The sequence below is a fragment of the Cherax quadricarinatus genome, unplaced genomic scaffold (genome assembly GCF_038502225.1).
Source record: "Cherax quadricarinatus isolate ZL_2023a unplaced genomic scaffold, ASM3850222v1 Contig50, whole genome shotgun sequence".
Classification (NCBI taxonomy): Eukaryota; Metazoa; Arthropoda; class Malacostraca; order Decapoda; family Parastacidae; genus Cherax; species Cherax quadricarinatus.
In genome coordinates, this window is record NW_027195076.1 from 302,814 (window position 1) to 329,979 (window position 27,166).

Here is a 27,166-nt window from a genome sequence, read left to right on the forward strand (position 1 = left end):
TGAAAGGGGGTAAAGCAGCTGGAACTGATGGGATCATGACAGAAATGTTAAAAGCAGGGGGGGATATAGTGTTGGAGTGGTTGGTACTTTTGTTTAATAAATGTATGAAAGAGGGGAAGGTACCTAGGGATTGGCGGAGAGCATGTATAGTCCCTTTATATAAAGGGAAAGGGGACAAAAGAGATTGTAAAAAATATAGAGGAATAAGTTTACTGAGTATACCAGGAAAAGTATACGGTAGGGTTATAATTGAAAGAATTAGAGGTAAGACAGAATGTGGGATTGCGGATGAGCAGGGAGGCTTCAGAGTGGGTAGGGGATGTGTAGATCAAGTGTTTACATTGAAGCATATATGTGAACAGTATTTAGATAAAGGTAGGGAAGTTTTTATTGCATTTATGGATTTAGAAAAGGCATATGATAGAGTGGATAGAGGAGCAATGTGGCAGATGTTGCAAGTATATGGAATAGGTGGTAAGTTACTAAATGCTGTAAAGAGCTTTTATGAGGATAGTGAGGCTCAGGTTAGGGTGTGTAGAAGAGAGGGAGAATACTTCCCGGTAAAAGTAGGTCTTAGACAGGGATGTGTAATGTCACCATGGTTGTTTAATATATTTATAGATGGGGTTGTAAAAGAAGTAAATGCTAGGGTGTTTGGGAGAGGGGTGGGATTAAATTATGGGGAATCAAATTCAAAATGGGAATTGACACAGTTACTTTTTGCTGATGATACTGTGCTTATGGGAGATTCTAAAGAAAAATTGCAAAGGTTAGTGGATGAGTTTGAGAATGTGTGTAAAGGTAGAAAGTTGAAAGTGAACATAGAAAAGAGTAAGGTGATGAGGGTATCAAATGATTTAGATAAAGAAAAATTGGATATCAAATTGGGGAGGAGGAGTATGGAAGAAGTGAATGTTTTCAGATACTTGGGAGTTGACGTGTTGGCAGATGGATTTATGAAGGATGAGGTTAATCATAGAATTGATGAGGGAAAAAAGATGAGTGGTGCGTTGAGGTATATGTGGAGTCAAAAAACGTTATCTATGGAGGCAAAGAAGGGAATGTATGAAAGTATAGTAGTACCAACACTCTTATATGGATGTGAAGCTTGGGTGGTAAATGCAGCAGCGAGGAGACGGAGGCAGTGGAGATGTCCTGTCTAAGGGCAATGTGTGGTGTAAATATTATGCAGAAAATTCGGAGTGTGGAAATTAGGAGAAGGTGTGGAGTTAATAAAAGCATTAGTCAGAGGGCAGAAGAGGGGTTGTTGAGGTGGTTTGGTCATTTAGAGAGAATGGATCAAAGTAGAATGACATGGAAAGCATATAAATCTATAGGGGAAGGAAGGAGGGGTAGGGGTCGTCCTCAAAAGGGTTGGAAAGAGGGGGTAAAGGAGGTTTTGTGGGCTAGGGGCTTGGATTTCCAGCAAGCGTGCATGAGCGTGTTAGATAGGAGTGAATGGAGGCGAATGATACTTGGGACCTGACGATCTGTTGGAGTGTGAGCAGGGTAATATTTAGTGAAGGGATTCAGGGAAACCGGTTATGTTCATATAGTCGGACTTGAGTCCTGGAAATGGGAAGTACAATGCCTGCACTTTAAAGGAGGGAGTTGGGATATTGGCAGTTTGGAGGGATATGTTGTGTATCTTTATACGTATATGCTTTTAAGCTGTTGTATTCTGAGCACCTCTGCAAAAGCAGTGATAATGTGTGAGTGTGGTGAAAGTGTTGAATGATGATGAAAGTATTTTCTTTTTGGAGATTTTCTTTCTTTTTTGGGTCACCCTGCCTCGGTGGGAGACGGCCGACTTGTTGAAAAAAAAAAAAAATATATTATGTATTATATTATTTTTATTATATGTATTGTTATTATTCATATTATTATTATACATATTATTATTATCGTTATTATTATTATCATTATTATTTTATAAATTATTTGTAATTTTTATTCACAAAAAATATAAGATTTACAATTATTCCTTACTGCAATAATTGTATAAATATGTCAACCCATTCACGAGTGCATATTGAAATGGACAGGGACCATTTCTCCTAGGTTGAGCTCAATTTCAAGGCACTTTTCATCATGAAAGCAATCAAAATCGTATCTATTTCTGTAATATATCTTCCATTCTATCAAATGAGACCAAAAAAACAAGAATACAACCATAAAAACCATTCGAAATTACCACTAAGGGGTGACTAATTGCTGAGAAGTGAACTCCATTATTTATGCTTAGATTTCTTTCATTTTTGGTGTACATTAAGAAGCATCTTTCCATCATACATTGCCAAAGTTTCAATAAGATAGTCCAACAAACAAATGAGATACAATTCCCGAGATCAAGAGCAAGAGCCCCTCACCAGTGTCAAGGAACCTGCCTTGAGGTCTGCTCACTTGTGGAAATTTTGCTCGCGTATGGAAGCAAAAAATCGACACATCGACTGCTCGTAATTGGAAAAACTCGCACGTGGACACGCTCGCAAGTAGAGGTTCCACTGTATTATATTTTTAATATGTAAATGTTAACACTTTAGTTATGTACTTTAAAAGAGCTGGTATCAATCTTTTAATTGAGAGTTTTCTCAGACTATATAAAACTTTAAGTAATTTTGTAATATATTGAACATACTTTTAAATGCTGTTACTCAAGCACATACGCAATATTAAAAATTATGGCATTTCCTAAATTCCTCTCTTGTAACTATTTGGGGGTACTGTATGAGTAGTGCTTTCACAATTTGGATATTAATCACTAAATGCATTTATTTAATAACTTTAGTAAACTCAAACCTCATTCAATTACACCAAGCAATAGATTAAATCATCAATGTTGCATTATTTCATTTGACAACTAATATTTCCAATTTTTTACTTTTAGTAAAATCTAAAAATTTAACCAGCCAAAGACAGATGCTTCAACGATTCCATTAGAAAACAATCACTTGCTCACAGAAAAGTGTAATTCCCTAGTTCGTGCTTCTCCACCTTCAATACAACTACTGTTACAACCCTCCTCCTATCCTGTCTACAGTAATTCCTCCCATTTTTCATATTGTTGATTATTAATTATATTATTTATCTCTGCTACATTACAAACAATATTTTTAAATACAGTGCCACATTAAAATTTTCTCTTGATAACATTTAAAAAAAAAATATTCACCATAAAGTAAACAGTGCAGCATCAGTTCATTTACACATTCAAGAAACTTGACTGTTGTTTCAAATCAGGTGTTGTAGTCAGTCTTGTAATTTGGGAACTGGCTTTCTCTATTGGCCTGCAACACTGCTCAAAAGCTTACTGATGTCATTTAATCAATTCAGCCCAACGATAAAACTCTGACTAGTACGTACAAGTCTCCCTCATGTGGACTCACTTTCTGTGAATTTGCTGATCTCCAGTGGCCTATTTTTACCAGTAATCTGCTATGCATTTAACTGCATTTCCCCAAAATACATTACATACTAGTGGTTTTCTTTTGTGCCTAAACAATGTTTTATTACATGTAAACTGCATTACTTTTCTACAGCATAAAAAGAAAGAAAAATCTGAATTTGAGTGATATTAATTTCACTCTGGTGTGATCACCCTGGCCCAACATTTGATCTTCTAATAATATCTCCTCAAATATCTTTAACCTGGTTAATACTGACAATAAAAAGAAAGAATAATCTGAAAGAAACCACTTGGATGCAGTTGGATGAGAATATTTTGAAAGAAATCTTATAGTTAGTTTTCAATTTAAGTGTCACGTGCCACACACAAAAAAAAGGCTTATCGGCCAGACGAAATTGGGTTGCACTGTCACAAATATGGGATTACTGTGTTGGCTGGTGATGGAGGCAGAAAAGAAGGGGAAAAGGGGAGGGAAGTTATGACTGAATTTTGATTTTTAGTTTTCTCAATTTGTTTTTGACCAAATTTGTTCCTTTCTATGCGTATTACCATTCAATGCATTTTTTTTTTTTGGGGGGCAAACATTATTCAAAAAATGTGGAATTTGCAGCATCAGGATGACTCCCACTGTTTTACGTTACAATGGCTTCGTTTATGTGCCATGGATCACGAATGCATACATCATGTAAAGCAAGCGGGACCTGCACACTGCGACCAAGATAACTTTAGCTATAAAGTAATTGTCTTAATAGCCACGGTCAAAGTTTTACCTTTATCCCTGCAAAATTAATATAAGATTGGAATAACTTTAAGATTAACAGAACTTTCAAGTTATTTTTAAAGCAGTAGTTCATTTACATAAAAGACCTATGCAATAGTGAAAACCAACATGTATAAACACTGGCTAGATTTTATATTATGAACACCTCTCACATAAGTATGAATATTGCATTGCGAATAGATTAATTACTCGATGCATATAGTAATATGCACATAGTGACATACAAATAAGTACTTGACATATTTTATCAACACCAGCACATCAAACACACATCTCTCCAATGGTGGTAGGTTATCGACATCAGTATGTCAAATCTCTCTCTCTACTGGTGGTAGGTTATCAACACTGGTATATCAAACATCTCTCTCTCTCTTTCTCTGCTGGTGGATGGTTATCGACACTGGCATATCAAATATGTTTCTCTGCTGGTGGTAGGTTTTCCTGATACACAAACAATTTTTCAGTCCATCTTATCTACATATACCTGAATTTCTTGACGCAGTCATTACCGAGGTCAACAATGACAACGTGGCCATCCCGTGTTGTGGCTAACCCTGAAGGCCGCTTCAGCTTTGCCTCGCGGGAGTCTATAGTGAAGATAAGCGTTCCAAGTGTATAATCAAACACCTGAATACAGGAATTGTTGCGCTCTTGTCTCGTAGCCAGCAATAAACCTTTGGGGTCCAAAAAGAGACCTCCATATGTCCCCTTTAGCCCTTTCCCTGAAATAAAGTGGAAATTACAAACTCAGTCATCTAAAAAGAACAAAAAGGCACAACGCCATGACTGCAACAACACACAAATAACCCATACACAGAAGAAAGAAGCTTCTTTCTCCTATGTGAGGGTTATTTGTATAATAGTCCTCTAATTTAGGAAATATAATTCATTCTTAATATACAGAATCATGAAATAGTTTGACCATCTTTAACCTCCACATTATTCAAGCTAACTGAGAGCATGCAACTTACCCCAAGTTTACAGTTACTATATTCATGAAAAGCACTATCCAGCAGAGATGAGAGGGACAAAAAGGTGGGTATCAGAGAAATGGAGAGGGAGGTCACAGCTGATACAGCAAATTGGTCAATTAAAAAAAATCATAAGAGAATATCTGCACTGAAGTCTGGCTGCCAGAGTTAGGTTTCTGTCTGAATATTAGCAAACAGATTATCAAGCTCCGAACACTCCTTGCTCGGATGACCCACATGGGTTTAAGCAAGATGTATGAATATATATAACCCCTACAAAGGATAAATTAAACACACGTGCAAGACCTGGGTATCTTTATTGTGCGACGAAACATTTCCACAATAAAGATACCCAGGTGTTGCAAATGTGTCTCATTTATCAACATGTCAGTTCTCTGAGTCATTTATCTACAAACCTCTACAGTCTCTGCTTTATGATGTCACCCTTATTACTGCATAAAAGATGGGACTATCAGAGGTGAGGAAAGGCAAGGTAAGCTCACAAGTTTCTAAGAGGTGCTCAAATCTGGGGAATTTGATATTTGCTGCCATATCTGAGTCTACCAGTGGGGAGGGAGGAGTATCACTAGTTGCATCACTATTAGCATAATGTCTAACTTTATTCTCATTAATGTATACCTATAACATCTACGTGTCCTCAGTGCAATTGTACAAATTTATACTACTTATGTCTGTAAAATTATTTGTGAATTTCTTGAATCAAGCTTATCACAATAATTCTAGTATGTGCTTCATCAGCATTTCACTCTAGACCACTTGTGACTTCCTACTCTATATAAATTATGACAAAATGTTTATCAACAAACTAAGACACACTATCACAAGTGCTTAACCTGAATAGTACAACCTCTTCCCACTTAACGACGGACTTCCGTTTTCCTAAGACCATGTTGGTAAATGAATTTGTCGCTAATTGAGGAGCATATTATAATGGTAGTGGGTTTGTGTCAACCATCTCCGATGTTGTTTTAATATCACCTTTGCACCATTTATAACATTTCTGGTATATTCTTAAATGCTTATATAGTAGGGTACTGTATATTGTAATAAACAGAATAGAAGAAATCAGCTGTAATATACATTATTTAGGTATGAATACTGATGAGAGAGCCCGTCGTAAGTCTGAGGCATTGGTAAACGAGTACGTCGCTAAGTGAGAAGAGGCTGTATTTTTATTTTCATTACCACACTGCCCATCATTCACCAAGGTAGTGATCCCCCAAAGATGAAATATGTCCACCATCATTCATTCAATAGTTGTCTTGCCAGTTCAGATGCCCCTTCAAACTGCAAATATCCCCACTCTTCCTTCAGAGTGCAGGCACTGTACTTCCCACCTCCAGGACTGAAGTCTGGCTAACAGGTTTCCCAGAATCCTTTTACAAATGTTACCTTGCTCATACTCCAACAACTCATCAAGTCCCAAAATCCATTTGCCTCCACTCGCTCCCATCTAACATACTCACACATTCCTGCTGGATGTCCAAGCCCCTTGCACACACAGCCTCTTTTATACCCTCCCTCCAACCTTTCCTAGGGCAACCCCTACCCTGCCTTCCCTCCACTACATATTTATACATCATTCAAGTCATCCTATTTCACTCTATCCTCTCTGAACGTCTAAACTACCTCAAGAACCTCTTCTCAGCCCTCTGGATAATACTTTTGTAATGCCCACACCTTTTCATCTCCAAGCTACAAATTCTCTGCTTAATATTTACACCATTCATTGCCCTCATACATGACATCACTGCCTCCTCCTTGCAACATTCATTATGTATATATACAGTGGACCCCCGCATAACGATTACCTCCAAATGTGACCAATTATGTAAGTGTATTTATGTAAGTGCATTTGTACGTGTATGTTTGGGGGTCTGAAATGGACTAATCTACTTCACAATATTTCTTATGGGAACAAATTCGGTCAGTACTGGCACCTGAACATACTTCTGGAGTGAAAAAATATCATTAACCGGGGGTCCACTGTATTTTGAAAATAAAATTTATTTGCTTGTCTGTTCAAATATTAGAAAAAATAAATAAAAAAATTCAAAGTTTATAATGAAACTTCACTATTTCAGGCAGCTGCAACTAACCTTTAGTTTCAAAAATAGTGCGTGAGAACTGTCCTTCAGGAGAGAATACTTGTATTCTTGAATCAGCGACCACTATCTCATTATCAGGACCAGTGCAGAGTGCAGCAATGGACCCCAACTGACCTGGCTTGTTCCCTTTCACCCCCCACTTTCTTACCAGTTTCCCACCGGGAAGAAAAACAAAAATTGAATTCACTGCATTGTCTGCTACAAGAATTTCACCATCATTGTTAACTGCCAGCATCGTTGGTTCTATTAACTGTTCATGAGTGAACTGGGAAAGGAGCTGACCTGAGGAAGTTACTTCTGTTATAGTCTTCTTCCGCCAGTTCACAAACACTAAGGAACTGCTGGGAGTTCGAGTAATGCCCGTAACGCTTCTGCCCTCTAAGGCATCACCCACTATATGTTGCACTTCTTTCAGTTGCGGACTCAACACCTTAATTCGAGAATTTCCTGTGTCTGCCACATACATATACTCATTGTCATCGATACATATTCCCACTGGTTGCAAAAACTGGTCCTTTCCAGAACCACGTGAACCATACACAATATCTGGATTATGTTCATCGATCACTTCCACATGCAATGGGCTTTCTTTGATCGATCTCCCAAATATTTTCACAGCCACACTGTGTGTCCCACCTTGCTCAGGGGTAAAGAATACAGAATAAGACCCATCCTCATTGTCTTCAATTTGGCTCTCAATCACATCCCCACCTTCAGTCTTTACTTCCGCTTCAACAGGGTCGCCACCTGTACTTTGACTCTCTCCATCGTAATCGACAGTATGAACTACAACTTCACTGCGTAAATGAGTCATGGCTTTCTTGGCCTTCATAAAGCACAAACTCGGGAAGGTTTTACTTGAAACAATCCGTCCATAATCCTCAATAGTTGCCTGAATCTGATCAAAGGCCTCATTGTGATGACTTTCAAATTTCAGGAAAGCATTTTCTCTTGGTTCAACTAATGTGGATAGAGAGTCAATTTTTGTGTTAAGGTGAGCAATCTTTTTGGTAATGTTTCGAACTTCTACTTGGTACTGAAGACCTTCACATTCCTGTTGAACTTTCCGTCTCTCTCCCTCAATGATGTTTAACTGGTCCTGTAAAAAAACAAGGGGGATGGGGGAAGATAAATTAATTTATATCATTCTCTTATTTTACACATTTTTAAGCAATTTTCTTTTGCAGTAAAAGTACGATGATGCAAAGCATACAAGCATCAACCACCTTCCTCGGTAAGAAACCCCCTAATGAATGTCTAACCTTGTTAGAGATTTTACTGAAAAAGAAATACTATCATACTACATTAACTGGTTATGTAGAACCTTAATATAATGGACCCTTATGTAATGAATTTAGATAAAACAAACAAAATATCTGGTCAGACAGATGTTCGATGCCATGGACTAAGGCTCACCATACAACAGACCAAATCCACTGAATCGACACTTTAACCATTAATAATATAACTGCATGTGTAAAGTAAAAGGACACAAGTGCAACTAATGTGACATTATAGTAGTAATAGCTTTTATATCCTTTTACTCATGTACGAATTAATTGCTTTTGTCACTACCACTACTACTACTACTACTACCACTAGTGAACATCGGAATGGTACCTCACTAGTATTCACCTCACTCTGAGCCTTTATATACCCTCTGTGTCCATGTATTGTTTGTAATGGCTTGATAAAGCTCCTGGAGAGCGAAACGTTGCCACAATAAATGTCACATTAGTTGCACTTGTGTCCTTTTACTTTACATATTGTCGGTAATTCTACCAACTTTATTATAACTGCATGTGTCTGGTAGATTCTCTGTACAACTGACCATGTCCGTGTATCAGGCATTTCAATACAATATATTTTCAACTAAATGGACATTTCCTCCTTGCCTATTAGTTCATTACACAACAGTTTCAAAGGAAAAAACACATTACATATAAGAAAAGCATTTAAATATACTTAATAACAATAACATAATACAGAGGCCATCATCTCTAACTCGTAGGAAAGCTCCCAATATGAAAGTAAGACAAGTATTACTGTATTGGTAAATAATACAAACTATACTTTTTTTTTTTTTTAACACTGAGGCAAGATGACCCAAAAAAGAAACTCACCATCATTCACACTATCACTGCCTTGCCAGAGGCACACAGATACGACAGTTCAGACATCTCTCCAAACAATTCAAATGCCACAAAAAATATATATTCAGATTATTTAAAAAAAAAAAAACTCATTTAGTTGGATTTTATTTTCCATCTACCCTTCTAAATATTCACATATTACTGTGACTCTCACCTGTAAAACCTTCTTCTTCTCATCGCGCATCTTTTTAACGTTGTTGATGACTGCTTCTCGCCGTTGCTCAATCGTGTCAATAATTGCTTGGAATGCTCTGTTGACATCCTCAAATGTTGAGTCAACTGCATGGTCCAGTTGATGCATTTCTGAAGTTACTGCATCACTTGCCTCATTCAACTGAAAATTCATAGGTTTTCAATATAAGTGTACATACTCGGTAACATTTAAAATGAAATCAAATTAAGACTAGATATGGTTTAATCGCATCTGAGCAACAATTAAGGTAAATAAGCCTAAGCTACATTCATTTAAGCGTATCTTATGATACAAATGCACCCCTCTATCCCTAGCTCTTTCTCCTACCCTTCCTTCCCATTCCTCTTTACACTTACAAGTGTTTACAAGCTAAAATCTGCTGACATACCTCAGTTAACTTCAAAGCTGAAGCCTAGCAGCTATTTTTATTAGGTTATTTAATACGTGTAATGTACAGTGGACCCCCGCATAACGATATTATTTCAATCCAGAAGTCTGTTTGGGTGCCGTTATAGACCGAATTTGCTCCCATAAGAAATATTGTGAATTAGATTAGTCCGTTTCAGACCCCCAAAAATACACCTACAAAAGCACTTACAAAAATACACTTACATAATTGGTCAAGTTGGGAGCTGATCGTTATGCAGGGGTCCACTGTACTTGATATTAAGCAATAATGTTGGGCACAGTATGAAGCTGGAGTCAAATGTGAGCCAGCACTTTCAACTGATTGGCCAACTTTGGTGATTCTATTTTAAGGAGCAAGTTATGCAAGAGAAATTATAGCTGATGAGAAAGGTACAACCAGAATGAAGCTGCTGTTGGCTCTTTATTTTATAATAACTCCCTTCTCAACACTCCTGCTATCTTATGACGTAATAGTCGCACACTCCTGCTACTTCCTTTCCCTTAATTATTCTAATGCCCAAAATGCTCTGCATAACCATGGGCTTTCAACATACATTCAAGTGTCACCCATTTCTGTATAAACAATGTTATTATGTTGAAATAAACTTGTACAGTGGACCCCCGCTTAACGATCACCTCCAAATGCGACCAATTATGTAAGTGTATTTATGTAAGTGCGTTTGTACGTGTATGTTTGGGGGTCTGAAATGGACTAATCTACTTCACAATATTCCTTATGGGAAAAAATTCGGTCAGTACTGGCACCTGAACATACTTCTGGAATGAAAAAAGTTCGTTAACCGGGGGTCCACTGTATCTGTATTATTTAATCACGTTTTGTTTTGTGTATACCTTTATCAAATCATGTTCTGTGCTGTGTAGACCATTATCAAATTATATTTTGGACTGTGTCGAGCTTTATCAAGTCTTGTTTTGGGTAGTGTAGAGCTTCATCAAGTCTTGTTTGACTCTGTGTAGAGGTTTGCCAAATCATGTTTCGCTCGGCATAGAGGTTTGTTGTGTATTGCTCTGTTCAGAGGTTTATCAGGTCATGTTTGGCTTTATGTAGAGGTTTATTGAGTCATATTTGGATTTGAGCAGAGGTTTGTCAAGTCGTGTATGGCTCTGTGTAGATCAACACCTGACCTATCATGGCTTGATAAAGCTCTACACACAAAGCAAAATGTTACAACCCATAAAAGCTTATTCAGCAATTTGTATCTTTAAACTGTGTAAACTACCAGCAAGATAAGGGATATGGATCCCAAGCATGGAAGGATATTAGCCTCACCTTTGAATAACATTCATTTGCCTTATAACATAGTATTTCTGACATTCTTTTGATAGCAATGGAGAGTGGAATGACTGTGTGTTGATAGCTGGCAGCACTGCCCTGGTGGGACCCATTGCTACACTGCATGCAAAACACAAGGTCGCACGACTCGCAAAACAGTAATTCCTGAAAAGATATGCACTAATTTAATACAGTTATACTGCAGAAGAAACCAAATACTATATACAGCACAGCTAGGTCACGATTAACGCAAATGATGAATCCGCTAAGTGGTCACATTGTTTGAATTGGCACTATTCGAACTTGCCCTAATCGTGACCTGGGTGTAATAAATTTAATACATACAAACATACTGCACCTACAAATGGGGAAAAAAATATGCAATAGAGCAAAAGGGTGGATCTGCAAGCATGAAAAATATGAGACAGGCAACACACTGAATAATTTTTACAATAAAATTCACTATGAACTGCATTTAAAATAAAAAATATCTCCAAAATCACAACATTTACCACACAGAAGGTGCACAATGCAATGTATCTGACTCAGTCTCATCTAGTATATGAGTCACATTTATATCAGAAACAGTAGTGGTCCTAATACCGATCCTTGCAAAACCTCGCTTGTCACTCTTCCTTATTCTGATATCTCTTCCCGTGAAAGTAGGTTAATGGTGAATTAGTAAAAGTACTGTATATAGGAGGGAAAGGTATGTATATACAATGTAAGAAAAATCTTTAGAAATTAAATAAATTTGTTAAGCTCTAGGGACATATCTAATGGAATGATAAAATGGCAGAAGAAATAAACTGTTTGAAGGTACAAGCAGGATAAATTAGTAATAGTAAAATTATATGCTGCACCATACTGTACCTGATTAGCATGGGTGGAACACTTGGGTACAACTTCTCGTCTCTGTCGTGACATGAGATCCAATAATTGGTTCACTAAGAAAGAGGGGGGTAGAGCCGCCACTCCCCCCGAAGGAATGCGTATAGACTCCCGACATATTGGACAGCGAAACGTGCCATCATCACGTGCGTGGGAGGCGACAATCCGAGTAAGGCAGTGAAGACAAACGGTGTGCGAGCAGTGTAGCAGCTTAGGGGTGTGTTCGACCCCATCAAAGGAACCTGTCCATATTAGAGCTACAATGACACGTGTTGAAATGTTTTTCTACAGTGATGAAACAGTTATTAAGTCATTTCCCAGGATTTACTAATTAGGAAGTGCTTAAGTTTCCTTTTGAGATAAGTTTCATTAGCATAAATTTTGTTAGCAATGGTAATGCACATTTTTAATATTCCTAAGAACTTTTAGATTTATGTAGTTTCTTATTAGTGTGGTGAAGAGAGAGAAATAAATAAATAATTGACCAGTCTTCATAAAAAGGTAGGAAAGAATATAAGCATAGGATATAAAAAGACTGAGGTACAAGGTAGATATGTGGAGACAAAATAAGTGGCCCAGTCACTTTGAATGTGTGTACAGAGTATCAATATTATTTTCTCTATTATTTTATATTAGTGCAGCATGACATTTTTTCATTGCCTAACACATTTCCCAATATACACATTTTTTTTTTTTTAACAAGTCAGCCGTCTCCCACCGAGGCAGGGTGACCCAAAAAGAAAGAAAATCCCCAAAAAGAAAATACTTTCATCATCATTCAACACTTTCACCTCACTCACACATAATCACTGTTTTTGCAGAGGTGCTCAGAACACAACAGTTTAGAAGCATATATGTATAAAAATACACAACATATCCCTCCAAACTGCTAATATCCCAAGCCCCTCCTTTAGAGTGCAGGCATTGTACTTCCCATTTCCAGGACTCAAGTCCAGCAATATAAAAATAACATGTATATAAAAATGCCGGGAGCAATGGGCTAGTAACCCCTTCTCCTGTATACATTTACTAAAAAAGAGAAGAAGAAAAACTTTATAAAACTGGGATGCTTAAATGTGCGTGGATGTAGTGCGGATGACAAGAAACAGATGATTGCTGATGTTATGAATGAAAAGAAGTTAGATGTCCTGGCTCTAAGCGAAACAAAGCTGAAGGGGGTAGGAGAGTTTCAGTGGGGGGAAATAAATGGGATTAAATCTGGAGTATCTGAGAGAGTTAGAGCAAAGGAAGGGGTAGCAGTAATGTTAAATGATCAGTTATGGAAGGAGAAAAGAGAATATGAATGTGTAAATTCAAGAATTATGTGGATTAAAGTAAAGGTTGGATGCGAGAAGTGGGTCATAATAAGCGTGTATGCACCTGGAGAAGAGAGGAATGCAGAGGAGAGAGAGAGATTTTGGGAGATGTTAAGTGAATGTATAGGAACCTTTGAACCAAGTGAGAGAGTAATTGTGGTAGGGGACCTGAATGCTAAAGTAGGAGAAACTTTTAGAGAGGGTGTGGTAGGTAAGTTTGGGGTGCCAGGTGTAAATGATAATGGGAGCCCTTTGATTGAACTTTGTATAGAAAGGGGTTTAGTTATAGGTAATACATATTTTAAGAAAAAGAGGATAAATAAGTATACACGATATGATGTAGGGCGAAATGACAGTAGTTTGTTGGATTATGTATTGGTAGATAAAAGACTGTTGAGTAGACTTCAGGATGTACATGTTTATAGAGGGGCCACAGATATATCAGATCACTTTCTAGTTGTAGCTACACTGAGAGTAAAAGGTAGATGGGATACAATGAGAATAGAAGCATCAGGGAAGAGAGAGGTGAAGGTTTATAAACTAAAAAAGGAGGCAGTTAGGGTAAGATATAAACAGCTATTGGAGGATAGATGGGCTAATGAGAGCATAGGCAATGGGGTCGAAGAGGTATGGGGTAGGTTTAAAAATGTAGTGTTAGAGTGTTCAGCAGAAGTTTGTGGTTACAGGAAAGTGGGTGCAGGAGGGAAGAGGAGCGATTGGTGGAACGATGATGTAAAGAGAGTAGTAAGGGAGAAAAAGTTAGCATATGAGAAGTTTTTACAAAGTAGAAGTGATGCAAGGAGGGAAGAGTATATGGAGAAAAAGAGAGAGGTTAAGAGAGTGGTGAAGCAATGTAAAAAGAGAGCAAATGAGAGAGTGGGTGAGATGTTATCAACAAATTTTGTTGAAAATAAGAAAAAGTTTTGGAGTGAGATTAACAAGTTAAGAAAGCCTAGAGAACAAATGGATTTGTCAGTTAAAAATAGGAGAGGAGAGTTATTAAATGGAGAGTTAGAGGTATTGGGAAGATGGAGGGAATATTTTGAGGAATTGTTAAATGTTGATGAAGATAGGGAAGCTGTGATTTCGTGTATAGGGCAAGGAGGAATAACATCTTGTAGGAGTGAGGAAGAGCCAGTTGTGAGTGTGGGGGAAGTTCGTGAGGCAGTGGGTAAAATGAAATGGGGTAAGGCAGCCGGGATTGATGGGATAAAGATAGAAATGTTAAAAGCAGGTGGGGATATAGTTTTGGAGTGGTTGGTGCAATTATTTAATAAATGTATGGAAGAGGGTAAGGTACCTAGGGATTGGCAGAGAGCATGCATAGTTCCTTTGTATAAAGGCAAAGGGGATAAAAGAGAGTGCAAAAATTATAGGGGGATAAGTCTGTTGAGTGTACCTGGTAAAGTGTATGGTAGAGTTATAATTGAAAGAATTAAGAGTAAGACGGAGAATAGGATAGCAGATGAACAAGGAGGCTTTAGGAAAGGTAGGGGGTGTGTGGACCAGGTGTTTACAGTGAAACATATAAGTGAACAGTATTTAGATAAGGCTAAAGAGGTCTTTGTGGCATTTATGGATTTGGAAAAGGCGTATGACAGGGTGGATAGGGGGGCAATGTGGCAGATGTTGCAGGTGTATGGTGTGGGAGGTAGGTTACTGAAAGCAGTGAAGAGTTTTTACAAGGATAGTGAGGCTCAAGTTAGAGTATGTAGGAAAGAGGGAAATTTTTTCCCAGTAAAAGTAGGCCTTAGACAAGGATGTGTGATGTCACCGTGGTTGTTTAATATATTTATAGATGGGGTTGTAAGAGAAGTAAATGCGAGGGTCGTGGCAAGAGGCATGGAGTTAAAAGATAAAGAATCACACACAAAGTGGGAGTTGTCACAGCTGCTCTTTGCTGATGACACTGTGCTCTTGGGAGATTCTGAAGAGAAGTTGCAGAGATTGGTGGATGAATTTGGTAGGGTGTGCAAAAGAAGAAAATTAAAGGTGAATACAGGAAAGAGTAATGTTATGAGGATAACAAAAAGATTAGGTGATGAAAGATTGAATATCAGATTGGAGGGAGAGAGTATGGAGGAGGTGAACGTATTCAGATATTTGGGAGTGGACGTGTCAGCGGATGGGTCTATGAAAGATGAGGTGAATCATAGAATTGATGAGGGAAAAAGAGTGAGTGGTGCACTTAGGAGTCTGTGGAGACAAAGAACTTTGTCCTTGGAGGCAAAGAGGGGAATGTATGAGAGTATAGTTTTACCAACGCTCTTATATGGGTGTGAAGCGTGGGTGATGAATGTTGCAGTGAGGAGAAGGCTGGAGGCAGTGGAGATGTCATGTCTGAGGGCAATGTGTGGTGTGAATATAATGCAGAGAATTCGTAGTTTGGAAGTTAGGAGGAGGTGCGGGATTACCAAAACTGTTGTCCAGAGGGCTGAGGAAGGGTTGTTGAGGTGGTTTGGACATGTAGAGAGAATGGAGCGAAACAGAATGACTTCAAGAGTGTATCAGTCTGTAGTGGAAGGAAGGCGGGGTAGGGGTCGGCCTAGGAAGGGTTGGAGGGAGGGGGTAAAGGAGGTTTTGTGTGCGAGGGGCTTTGACTTCCAGCAGGCATGCGTGAGCGTGTTTGATAGGAGTGAATGGAGACAAATGGTTTTTAATACTTGACGTGCTGTTGGAGTGTGAGCAAAGTAACATTTATGAAGGGATTCAGGGAAACCGGCAGGCCGGACTTGAGTCCTGGAGATGGGAAGTACAGTGCCTGCACTCTGAAGGAGGGGTGTTAATGTTGCAGTTTAAAAACTGTAGTGTAAAGCACCCTTCTGGCAAGACAGTGATGGAGTGAATGATGGTGAAAGTTTTTCTTTTTCGGGCCACCCTGCCTTGGTGGGAATCGGCCAGTGTGATAATAAATAAAAATAAAAATAAAAGAATATACTGCATGTATATACATAAGTATACACACATGTTGGCAAACATGAATGTATGTATAAGCATTCAGTACTTCAATCTTGGGATAGAGATTTGCTGCTCAGGAAAATTTTCAACTTGAGTCTGGTGCTGTTCAGGCAAGTTTTTAATTTCTGAGTGCTCATTTTTGGTGAACTGTATTCTTGTTTTAGTGCTATTATGACAACAAATTTTATGATGTATAATTATTCTTGGCTGATACAGAACTCCGAGGTATTTCATGAGATAACCAAGTGGGTGCTACTGCCACCATTTATGAATCTTAGAAAACATCCAAAACAGCAGCCAAGGTGGTCACCGATCATCTACGAATACCAAGAGACATAAATCAAAATGAATATTGAGAATTTTAATAAAATTTATTGCTAATGTGTTTATTTGGTCAAGGAAGTCACCTATAATGCTTTCATACAGACTCTGAGACATTCTCACTATTCCAGTGTCCTTTGCATTTAGCCAGGAAAGGAAAACGAACTACATTTATAATTTCATAAAGCACACACATATTTTGGGTCAGACATTTTACTAAGTACCTACAAATGTCACTCATATGGATGATGAAATATTATCACGAATAATTGTTACTCACTTGTCAACAGGGCAGTATATGACATAATAAATTACCAGTACATTATTGGTCATCATTGCCCAATAACTTGCCTATAATGGTACTGATATCTCTACTCACAGCTAAGACCACTGTCATGACATCAAATGATAGCACAGCTATAAGCTATAGGCTTTCCCTCACACTAAACTAATAACACTTGCAGCCGTATATTACAACTTAAATCGAGTTTGTAGACTATATGGCTTTGAGGGGGGCGAGAACAGATTTACTGTGATGGTTGCTGGAGTTGTGGGAATGAGTCAGTTTGGGTCACAGTTGGTGCCACTGAGAGAGACTTGAATATAAATTCAGTTTCCAAATCTTTTTCTATTATAAACTTCATAACTCAGTGGTAAAGCATTGAACCTGCTAATCCCAGAACCACAGTTCAAGTTCCCATCCATCTTTCTGTTTAACAACTACAACGTTACTAATGAAATTAATCCTTCACTGTGCCATCATCATTAGCTTCCTTCTCTGCCTCATTATCCACAGTTTTTTGTCATGATTTCAACAACTGTTAGATCCTCCACATCTGCAAAACACAGCAAAATAAGTAGCTGCCCATTCATACCTAAGAGATAGGCAGATGCTCACTGCTGCATCTGCAGTGAATTAATTTCAGGGTTTGGATGCCTTTGTATACACAGGCAATCAGTACTGCCTTGGCAACCATCTCAGACTTTATAAATTTCTCGAAGGTGACAAGAATGGACCCACTGGATTATCAGTCTCAAAGTCTGCTGAAAATGATTTGCCTCAAAATTCCAGATGCAACAAAAAAAACTTGGGTTTGGCAAGCAGACTATATGAGATTTTCTGACTGTATTAAATTCTCTGTAACCAGTTATCTATGAAATTGGTTACTGGTTCATCCTAAAAGACCTGAGGAGAATTTGTTTGATAACTGTCACTTACTAAGTTAATAAGTCAGCAAATTAAAAAAAAAAAAATTCACACAAATCAATGAATTATTCCATTGCTAACATACTGATACCATACAAATTGTATAATAATAATAATAATAATAATAATAATAATAATAATAATAATAATAATAATAATAATAATAATAATAAAAAAAAAAAAAACTAAAAATCAGACAAAATAAATATAAATACATATAAATTATTCAAAATATATGAACATTCAAATAAAGATCTGACGTGAAATGTCTGCAAAAACTACAACACAACAGCTTAAAATTTTATTTAAAAAATCTTATATTAAGCCATTTTATATTTTTACATTACACACATTGTTTAAGAATTACTCAAGCAAGAAACAGTGGAAGAAAACAACTTACTACCTTCCTCATCCTAAGAGACAACTTGCAATAACTTTTATCACTGTTAAGGAGCTTCAGAGTAATACTACAGGAATTGCCAAGACAGAATCACATGAAAATATGTTTATATTACATATTAAAGGGGAAGTAATTATTAGTTGAATTAAATGGCAGATATATTTGTAGTAATTTGCAGTGTATGTCACTACTGTTGATATACAGAACTCAACTGCAGCTTTTGCTCACTTAAACTGCAATGTATTTAAAGGGGAAGGACACTGCTATGCCAAACAACTTTTTAAGTTCATTCACTTGTAGACTAAGTTTAAAAGCAAAGGGGTTTAAACTCAAATTTTTGAGAAGCTATACAGTAACCAGTGCACTGTCTACCAGTCTTACAAACACTGGTCCTCACTAATATTAACTGCCATATACCCTTCACATTAATATTTGCCATTTCTATTCTTCACTCTTGGCACTTCCTTTGCATAGATTGCTGGCTATGTACATGCACTATTTTGGTCTATAGAAATCAAGTCTTACCTTCTTGCCTTTCACCAATACTGTGAAAGTAATTTATTATTAAGTTTAAAGTCTTCCTATTTAAGAATTATCCAGTCTTATAGCTTGATATCAATTTCCTTTTGTTCATAAATTTTATGGACCTCTACTACTGCAAAAATTTAAACCATCTTGAAGATAATGAATGTGAATACCATATCCATTGATTTCTTTTCATTAACAGATTTTAAGAATATATCTATCCAACTTTTTTTTTTTTTAACACGTCAGCCGTTTCCAGAGTCAGGGTGACCCAAAAAGAAAGAAAACCCCTCTCAAAAAAGAAAAAACTTTCATCATCATTCAACACTTTCATTATATATAATACAGTAATTAGAGCGAGCATTTTCACACTGCCACATAATTATTATTATTATTTTAACACACTGGCTGTCTCCCACCAAGGCAGGGTGACCCAAAAAAGAAAAAACCTTATAAAGTTTTTATTCCTTTTACACTTAGTAATTTAAACAGAAGTGGATACTAGAAGCATTTTAGTTGCTTCTTATGACAAGCATGGCTTATGAAAGAACGGTTCTTTTCCCCAGCCCCATGTATTATCATCAGTAGTAGTATTACTACTGATAATAATACAGTAGTATTACTACTTAACTGTAGTGAGTCTTACAGCACCTGGGAAACTAAAGGCAATCACATTTAATCCAAGATGTCAAAATTATTTCCAAGCCAGGACGTGTTCAGTGAGTATAAAGGCCCAGTTTAGCTAAACATACACATTATAGACGAGAACTAATTTCATACAGTGATCGTATACTTTTCTGAATGTTATAATAAAATGTATACACCTTTGTAGTGAGGTTACATTAAATGTTAGTTTGACAGGAGAGAAATAAGATGATCATCATATAATACTCAGCGAAAAACAAAGAAATCTTGAATGGAATAATTCAGTAATAAATGATGATAGATACAATGATTCCCATATACAAGAGTCTGTAATGTTTTTAAACTCACTTAACTATCTTTTTTATTTTTTTATTATCACACTGGCCGATTCCCACCAAGGCAGGGTGGCCCGAAAAAGAAAAACTTTCACCATCATTCACTCCATCACTGTCTTGCCAGAAGGGTGCTTTACACTACAGTTTTTAAACTGCAACATTAACACCCCTCCTTCAGAGTGCAGGCACTGTACTTCCCATCTCCAGGACTCAAGTCCGGCCTGCCGGTTTCCCTGAACCCCTTCATAAATGTTACTTTGCTCACACTCCAACAGCACGTCAAGTATTAAAAACCATTCGTCTCCATTCACTCCTATCAAACACGCTCACGCACGCCTGCTGGAAGTCCAAGCCCCTCGCACACAAAACCTCCTTTACCCCCTCCCTCCAACCTTTCCTAGGCCAACCCCTACCCCGCCTTCCTTCTACTACAGACTGATACACTCTTGAAGTCATTCTGTTTCGCTCCATTCTCTCTACATGTCCGAACCACCTCAACAACCCTTCCTCAGCCCTCTGGACAACAGTTTTGGTAATCCCGCACCTCCTCCTAACTTCCAAACTACGAATTCTCTGCATTATATTCACACCACACATTGCCCTCAGACATGACATCTCCACTGCCTCCAGCCTTCTCCTCGCTGCAACATTCATCACCCATGCTTCACACCCATATAAGAGTGTTGGTAAAACTATACTCTCATACATTTCCCTCTTTGCCTCCAAGGACAAAGTTCTTTGTCTCCACAGACTCCTAAGTGCACCACTCACCCTTTTCCCCTCATCAATTCTATGATTCACCTCATCCTTCATAGACCCATCCGCTGACACGTCCACTCCCAAATATCTGAATACATTCACCTCCTCCATACTCTCTCCCTCCAATCTGATATCCAATCTTTCATCACCTAATCTTTTTGTTATCCTCATAACCTTACTCTTTCCTGTATTCACTTTTAATTTTCTTCTTTTGCACACCCTACCAAATTCATCCACCAATCTCTGCAACTTCTCTTCAGAATCTCCCAAGAGCACAGTGTCATCAGCAAAGAGCAACTGTGACAACTCCCACTTTATGTGTGATTCCTTATCTTTTAACTCCACGCCTCTTGTCAAGACCCTCGCATTTACTTCTCTTACAACCCCATCTATAAATATATTAAACAACCACGGTGACATCACATATCCCTGTCTAAGGCCTACTTTTACTGGGAAATAATTTCCCTCTTTCCTATGTACTCTAACTTGAGCCTCACTATCCTCGTAAAAACTCTTCACTGCTTTCAGTAACCTACCTCCTACACCATACACCTGCAACATCTGCCACATTGCCCCCCTATCCACCCTGTCATACGCCTTTTCCTAATCCATAAATGCCACAAAGACCTCTTTAGCCTTATCTAAATACTGTTCACTTATATGTTTCACTGTAAACACCTGGTCCACACACCCCCTACCTTTCCTAAAGCCTCCTTGTTCATCTGCTATCCTATTCTCAGTCTTACTTTTAATTCTTTCAATAATAACTCTACCATACACTTTACCAGGTATACTCAACAGACTTATCCCCCTATAATTTTTGCACTCTCTTTTATCCCCTTTGCCTTTATACAAAGGAACTATGCATGCTCTCTGCCAATCCCTAGGTACCTTACCCTCTTCCATACATTTAATAAAATAATTGCACCAACCACTCCAAAACTATATCCCCACCTGCTTTTAACATTTCTATCTTTATCCCATCAATCCCAGCTGCCTTACCCCCTTTCATTTTACCTACTGCCTCACGAACTTCCCCCACACTCACAACTGGCTCTTCCTCACTCCTACAAGATGTTATTCCTCCTTGCCCTATACACGAAATCACAGCTTCCCTATCTTCATCAACATTTAACAATTCCTCAAAATATTCCCTCCATCTTCCCAATACCTCTAACTCTCCATTTAATAACTCTCCTCTCCTATTTTTAACTGACAAATCCATTTGTTCTCTAGGCTTCCTTAACTTGTTAATCTCACTCCAAAACTTTTTCTTATTTTCAACAAAATTTGTTGATAACATCTCACCCACTCTCTCATTTGCTCTCTTTTTACATTGCTTCACCACTCTCTTAACCTCTCTCTTTTTCTCCATATACTCTTCCCTCCTTGCATCACTTCTACTTTGTTAAAACTTCTCATATACTAACTTTTTCTCTCTTACTACTCTCTTTACATCATCATTCCACCAATCGCTCCTCTTCCCTCCCGCACCCACTTTCCTGTAACCACAAACTTCTGCTGAACACTCTAACACTACATTTTTAAACCTACCCCATACCTCTTCTACCCCATTGCCTATGCTCTCATTAGCCCATCTATCCTCCAATAGCTGTTTATATCTTTCCCTAACTGCCTCCTCTTTTAGTTTATAAACCTTCACCTCTCTCTTCCCTGATGCTTCTATTCTCCTTGTATCCCATCTACCTTTTACTCTCAGTGTAGCTACAACTAGAAAGTGATCTGATATATCTGTGGCCCCTCTATAAACATGTACATCCTGAAGTCTACTCAACAGTCTTTTATCTACCAATACATAATCCAACAAACTACTGTCATTTCGCCCTACATCATATCTTGTATACTTATTTATCCTCTTTTTCTTAAAATATGTATTACCTATAACTAAACCCCTTTCTATACAAAGTTCAATCAAAGGGCTTCCATTATCATTTACACCTGGCACCCCAAACTTACCTACCACACCCTCTCTAAAAGTTTCTCCTACTTTAGCATTCAGGTCCCCTACCACAATTACTCTCTCACTTGGTTCAAAGGCTCCTATACATTCACTTAACATCTCCCAAAATCTCTCTCTCTCTCCTCTGCATCCCTCTCTTCTCCAGGTGCATACACGCTTATTATGACCCACTTCTCGCATCCAACCCTTACTTTAATCCACATAATTCTTGCATTTACACATTCATATTCTCTTTTCTCCTTCCATAACTGATCATTCAACATTACTGCTACCCCTTCCTTTGCTCTAACTCTCTCAGATACTCCAGATTTAATCCCATTTATTTCCCCCCACCGAAACTCCCCTACCCCCTTCAGCTTTGTTTCGCTTGGGGCCAGGACATCCAACTTCTTTTCATTCATAACAACAGCAATCATCTGTTTCTTGTCATCCACACTACATCCACGCACATTCAAGCATCCCAGTTTTATAAAGTTTTTCTTCTTCTCTTTTTTAGTAAATGTCTACAGGAGAAGGGGTTACTAGCCCATTGCTCCCGGCATTTTAGTCGCCTCATACGACACGCATGGCTTACGGAGGAAAGATTCTTTTCCACTTCCCCATGGACAATAGAAGAAATAAAGAAGAACAAGAGCTATGTAGAAAAAGGAGAAAAACCTAGATGTATGTGTATATATATGCATGTGCATGTCTGTGAAATGTGACCAAAGTGTAAGTTGGAGTAGCAAGATATCCCTGTTATCTAGCGTGTTTATGAGACAGAAAAAGACACCAGCAATCCTACCATCATGCAAAACAGTTACAGGTTTCTGTTTCACAGTCATCTGGCAGGACGGTAGTACTCCCCTGGGTGGTTGCTGTCTACCAACCTACTACCTTAACTATCTTATTGGTAAAAATAACTCATAGGGGAATGCTATATTTTTTTTAAACACTGGCTGTCTCCTACCAAGGTAGAGTGGCCTGATAAAGAGGAAACGCACTCAACATCATTAATTTAATCACTGTCTTGCCAGAAGCATGCTGTAAAGTAAAAGGACACAAGTGCAACTAATGTGACATTTTATTGTGGCAACGTTTCGCTCTCCAGGAGCTTTGTCAAGCCGATCGGCTTGACAAAGCTCCTGGAGAGCGAAATGTTGCCACAATAAAATGTCACATTAGTTGCACTTGTGTCCTTTTACTTTACATATTGTCAGTAATTCTACCAACATTATTACAGAAGCATGCTGACATATACAGCATCATATCATGCTAGCTGATAAACCTTACCGGAACACTTCCAAGGACTCCCCACATCCATTATATGTACTGAATATTTTCAAAATATGTTAATATGCTAGAATCTTCATTACCTGTAATCACAAGCCAACCTTAATTCCTTAAAACAATTAAATTTGATAAAAAGCATTCATTGTAATTCCCAAATTTATTGTCACAACCACTTATAGACTATATAAAAAGTCAATTAATTATTGCTTTATTAGTCTTAAGATAGCCTTAAGTTTGCCCAAAATGCTTTGCATATTAAGGGGCTTTCTGCAAGCACCTAAATGTCACCCACCATTGTGCAGATATTGTATCCTACTGACATAAAGAATCTTTAATCTTTAATTTTTATAGCCTGACTTGAGTCCTGGAGGTGGGAAGTACAGTGTCTTCACTCTAAAGGAGGGATTTGGAGGGACATCTAAATTGTTGTATCTGCATGCCTCTAACAAGACAGTGATAGTGTAAATGATGGTTAAAATGTTTCTTTTTTGAGTCACCCTACCTCACTGGAAGACGGCTAGTGTGTTTAAAACAAAAAATAAAAATTATCAATTTACAATCATATCCATAGGACTGTCCAACCACAAAGTAGACTGATACCTAAATCTACGATTAGGGTGATAGTCTACTATAAGTGACGTTGAATAGCAAGAACTGTGTGCTTCACTTACTGGTGGATTGAGAATCTAGTCAGATTCAAAATAACCTTTATCCAACATTCATAGGAACAGTTAAGTACCCATTAACCTGTATAAGTATAGCTCTATAATTTCTAACAAGATTGTAACCTTGGACTGTAAGTGTGCTCCTGGATGGGTTGTTGATGTGAAAAACAATTGCAATTTCTTGTTATCTTCAAGCATAAACTTTTAATGACCCCCATAATTCTATGTGAATGAACCACATACAGTCCATAATAATTTATAGAGTTAGTGTTATTCCTATAAGTAAATCTATATACTTCTATCAATAAGACATTCATGATAATGTAGTACTTTTTTTTTTCAACGAACTGGCCATATCCCACCGTGGCAGGGTAACCTAAAAAGAAAAACCAAGGTTTCTCCCTTTAAATTTAGTAATTTATGATCAGATATCACAGTAATTTATGATCAGATATGACAGTCAAATTTTTGTTCAAATGAACAAATCCATATCTCTCTCTCTATCTCTTTCCTCTCTCTCTCTTTCCTCTCTCTCTCTTTCCTCTCTCTCTCTTTCCTCTCTCTCTCTCTCTCCTCTCTCTCTCTCTCCTCTCTCTCTCTCTTTCCTCTCTCTCTCTTTCCTCTCTCTCTTTCCTCTCTCTCTCTTTCCTCTCTCTCTCTTTCCTCTCTCTCTCTTTCCTCTCTCTTTCCTCTCTCTCTCTCTCTCTTTCCTCTCTCTCTCTTTTCTCTCTCTCTTTCCTCTCTCTCTCTTTCCTCTCTCTCTCTTTCCTCTCTCTCTCTTTCCTCTCTCTCTTTCCTCTCTCTCTCCTCTCTCTCTCTCTCTCTCTCTCTCTCCTCTCTTTCCTCTCTCTCTTTCCTCTCTCTCTTTCCTCTCTCTCTCTCCTCTTTCTCTTTCCTCTCTCTCTCTTTCCTCTCTCTCTTTCCTTTCTCTCTTTCCTCTCTCTCTCTTTCCTTTCTCTCTTTCCTCTCTCTCTTTCCTCTCTCTCTCTTTCCTCTCTCTCTCTCTCTCTCTCTCTCTCTCTCTCTCTCTCTCTCTCTCTCTCTCTCTCTCTCTCTCACACCAGTTATCTTTATTAACACTCTAAAATAGACAAATGGACAAATTCTTGAAAACAATTTTATTTCCTCTATTTTAAGGGTGATAAAATTTATGAACAAATACACAGCTAATATACATTACTGTATTAATCTTTTATTGAACAAACCTAAAATATTTATTCAACTCATTATTAAGGCACATCAATATTCAAGAATTATTATTAAAGCTAGTGTCTACACTTGTTTCTACACCATAAACTATATAATGCTTCACTTTAGAAAACTTTACTGATGAAACATTAATTCAGAACGACTCGTTCCAAGACCCATCTATAACCTATATCAAGGCAATCCACAGGAAGGAGCCTTATTGCAACTAAATAAAATCCCAAACCTACAAAAACCAAATAGTGAGATTTTCCCACAGGATGACTTACAAAGACATGTCCCACACGTGAGGAAGGATTCATTGAAGTCCTCATAGTTAATGGATACTGTCTCGACCAGTGTAGAAGACATCACTTCTTCCCGACCCACGCCTCGGCTAGAGGATACAACAAAGTGGGTTAGTTACATTTTCTGGGCCTTTGGTGTAGAAATCTAAATGAGCAAGGTGGACAATCCACCATCTATCACTTTCTTGACTGTACTTCACATTGTCAACACTGCTTCACACTGTATATACAAACTCCTCTACTCCAATATATACCCAGCATAAAGAAGGAAAGAGTAAGGTTATGAGGATAACAAAAAGATTAGGTGATGAAAGATTGAATATCAGATTGGAGGGAGAGAGTATGGAGGAGGTGAACGTATTCAGATATTTGGGAGTGGACGTGTCAGCGGATGGGTCTATGAAAGATGAGGTGAATCATAGAATTGATGAGGGAAAAAGAGTGAGTGGTGCACTTAGGAGTCTGTGGAGACAAAGAACTTTGTCCTTGGAGGCAAAGAGGGGAATGTATGAGAGTATAGTTTTACCAACGCTCTTATATGGGTGTGAAGCGTGGGTGATGAATGTTGCAGCGAGGAGAAGGCTGGAGGCAGTGGAGATGTCATGTCTGAGGGCAATGTGTGGTGTGAATATAATGCAGAGAATTCGTAGTTTGGAAGTTAGGAGGAGGTGCGGGATTACCAAAACTGTTGTCCAGAGGGCTGAGGAAGGGTTGTTGAGGTGGTTCGGACATGTAGAGAGAATGGAGCGAAACAGAATGACTTCAAGAGTGTATCAGTCTGTAGTGGAAGGAAGGCGGGGTAGGGGTCGGCCTAGGAAGGGTTGGAGGGAGGGGGTAAAGGAGGTTTTGTGTGCGAGGGGCTTGGACTTCCAGCAGGCATGCGTGAGCGTGTTTGATAGGAGTGAATGGAGACAAATGGTTTTTAATACTTGACGTGCTGTTGGAGTGTGAGCAAAGTAACATTTATGAAGGGATTCAGGGAAACCGGCAGGCCGGACTTGAGTCCTGGAGATGGGAAGTACAGTGCCTGCACTCTGAAGGAGGGGTGTTAATGTTGCAGTTT

At 38.1% G+C, this 27,166-nt stretch overlaps 1 protein-coding gene across 5 annotated transcripts in view; it reads right to left on the reverse strand.

The window, feature by feature from the left end:
* Positions 1-1,413: 1,413 nt before the first annotated feature.
* Positions 1,414-27,166, reverse strand: part of LOC128686959 (tripartite motif-containing protein 2) — a 43,960-nt gene continuing 18,207 nt past the window's right edge. For 4 of the 5 annotated variants that reach the window (XM_053774267.2, XM_053774268.2, XM_053774269.2 and 1 more), the window contains 6 exons: positions 26,086-26,192; positions 12,209-12,483; positions 11,333-11,500; positions 9,595-9,774; positions 7,279-8,386; positions 1,414-4,909 (listed from right to left, as the gene is read on the reverse strand). In XM_053774267.2, the coding sequence (XP_053630242.1) occupies positions 4,662-4,909; positions 7,279-8,386; positions 9,595-9,774; positions 11,333-11,500; positions 12,209-12,483; positions 26,086-26,192 (2,086 nt within the window). In that variant the 3' untranslated portion in view covers positions 1,414-4,661. The remainder of the gene's footprint in view (positions 4,910-7,278; positions 8,387-9,594; positions 9,775-11,332; positions 11,501-12,208; positions 12,484-26,085; positions 26,193-27,166) is intronic. The other variant, XM_053774271.2, reaches the window with a different exon arrangement.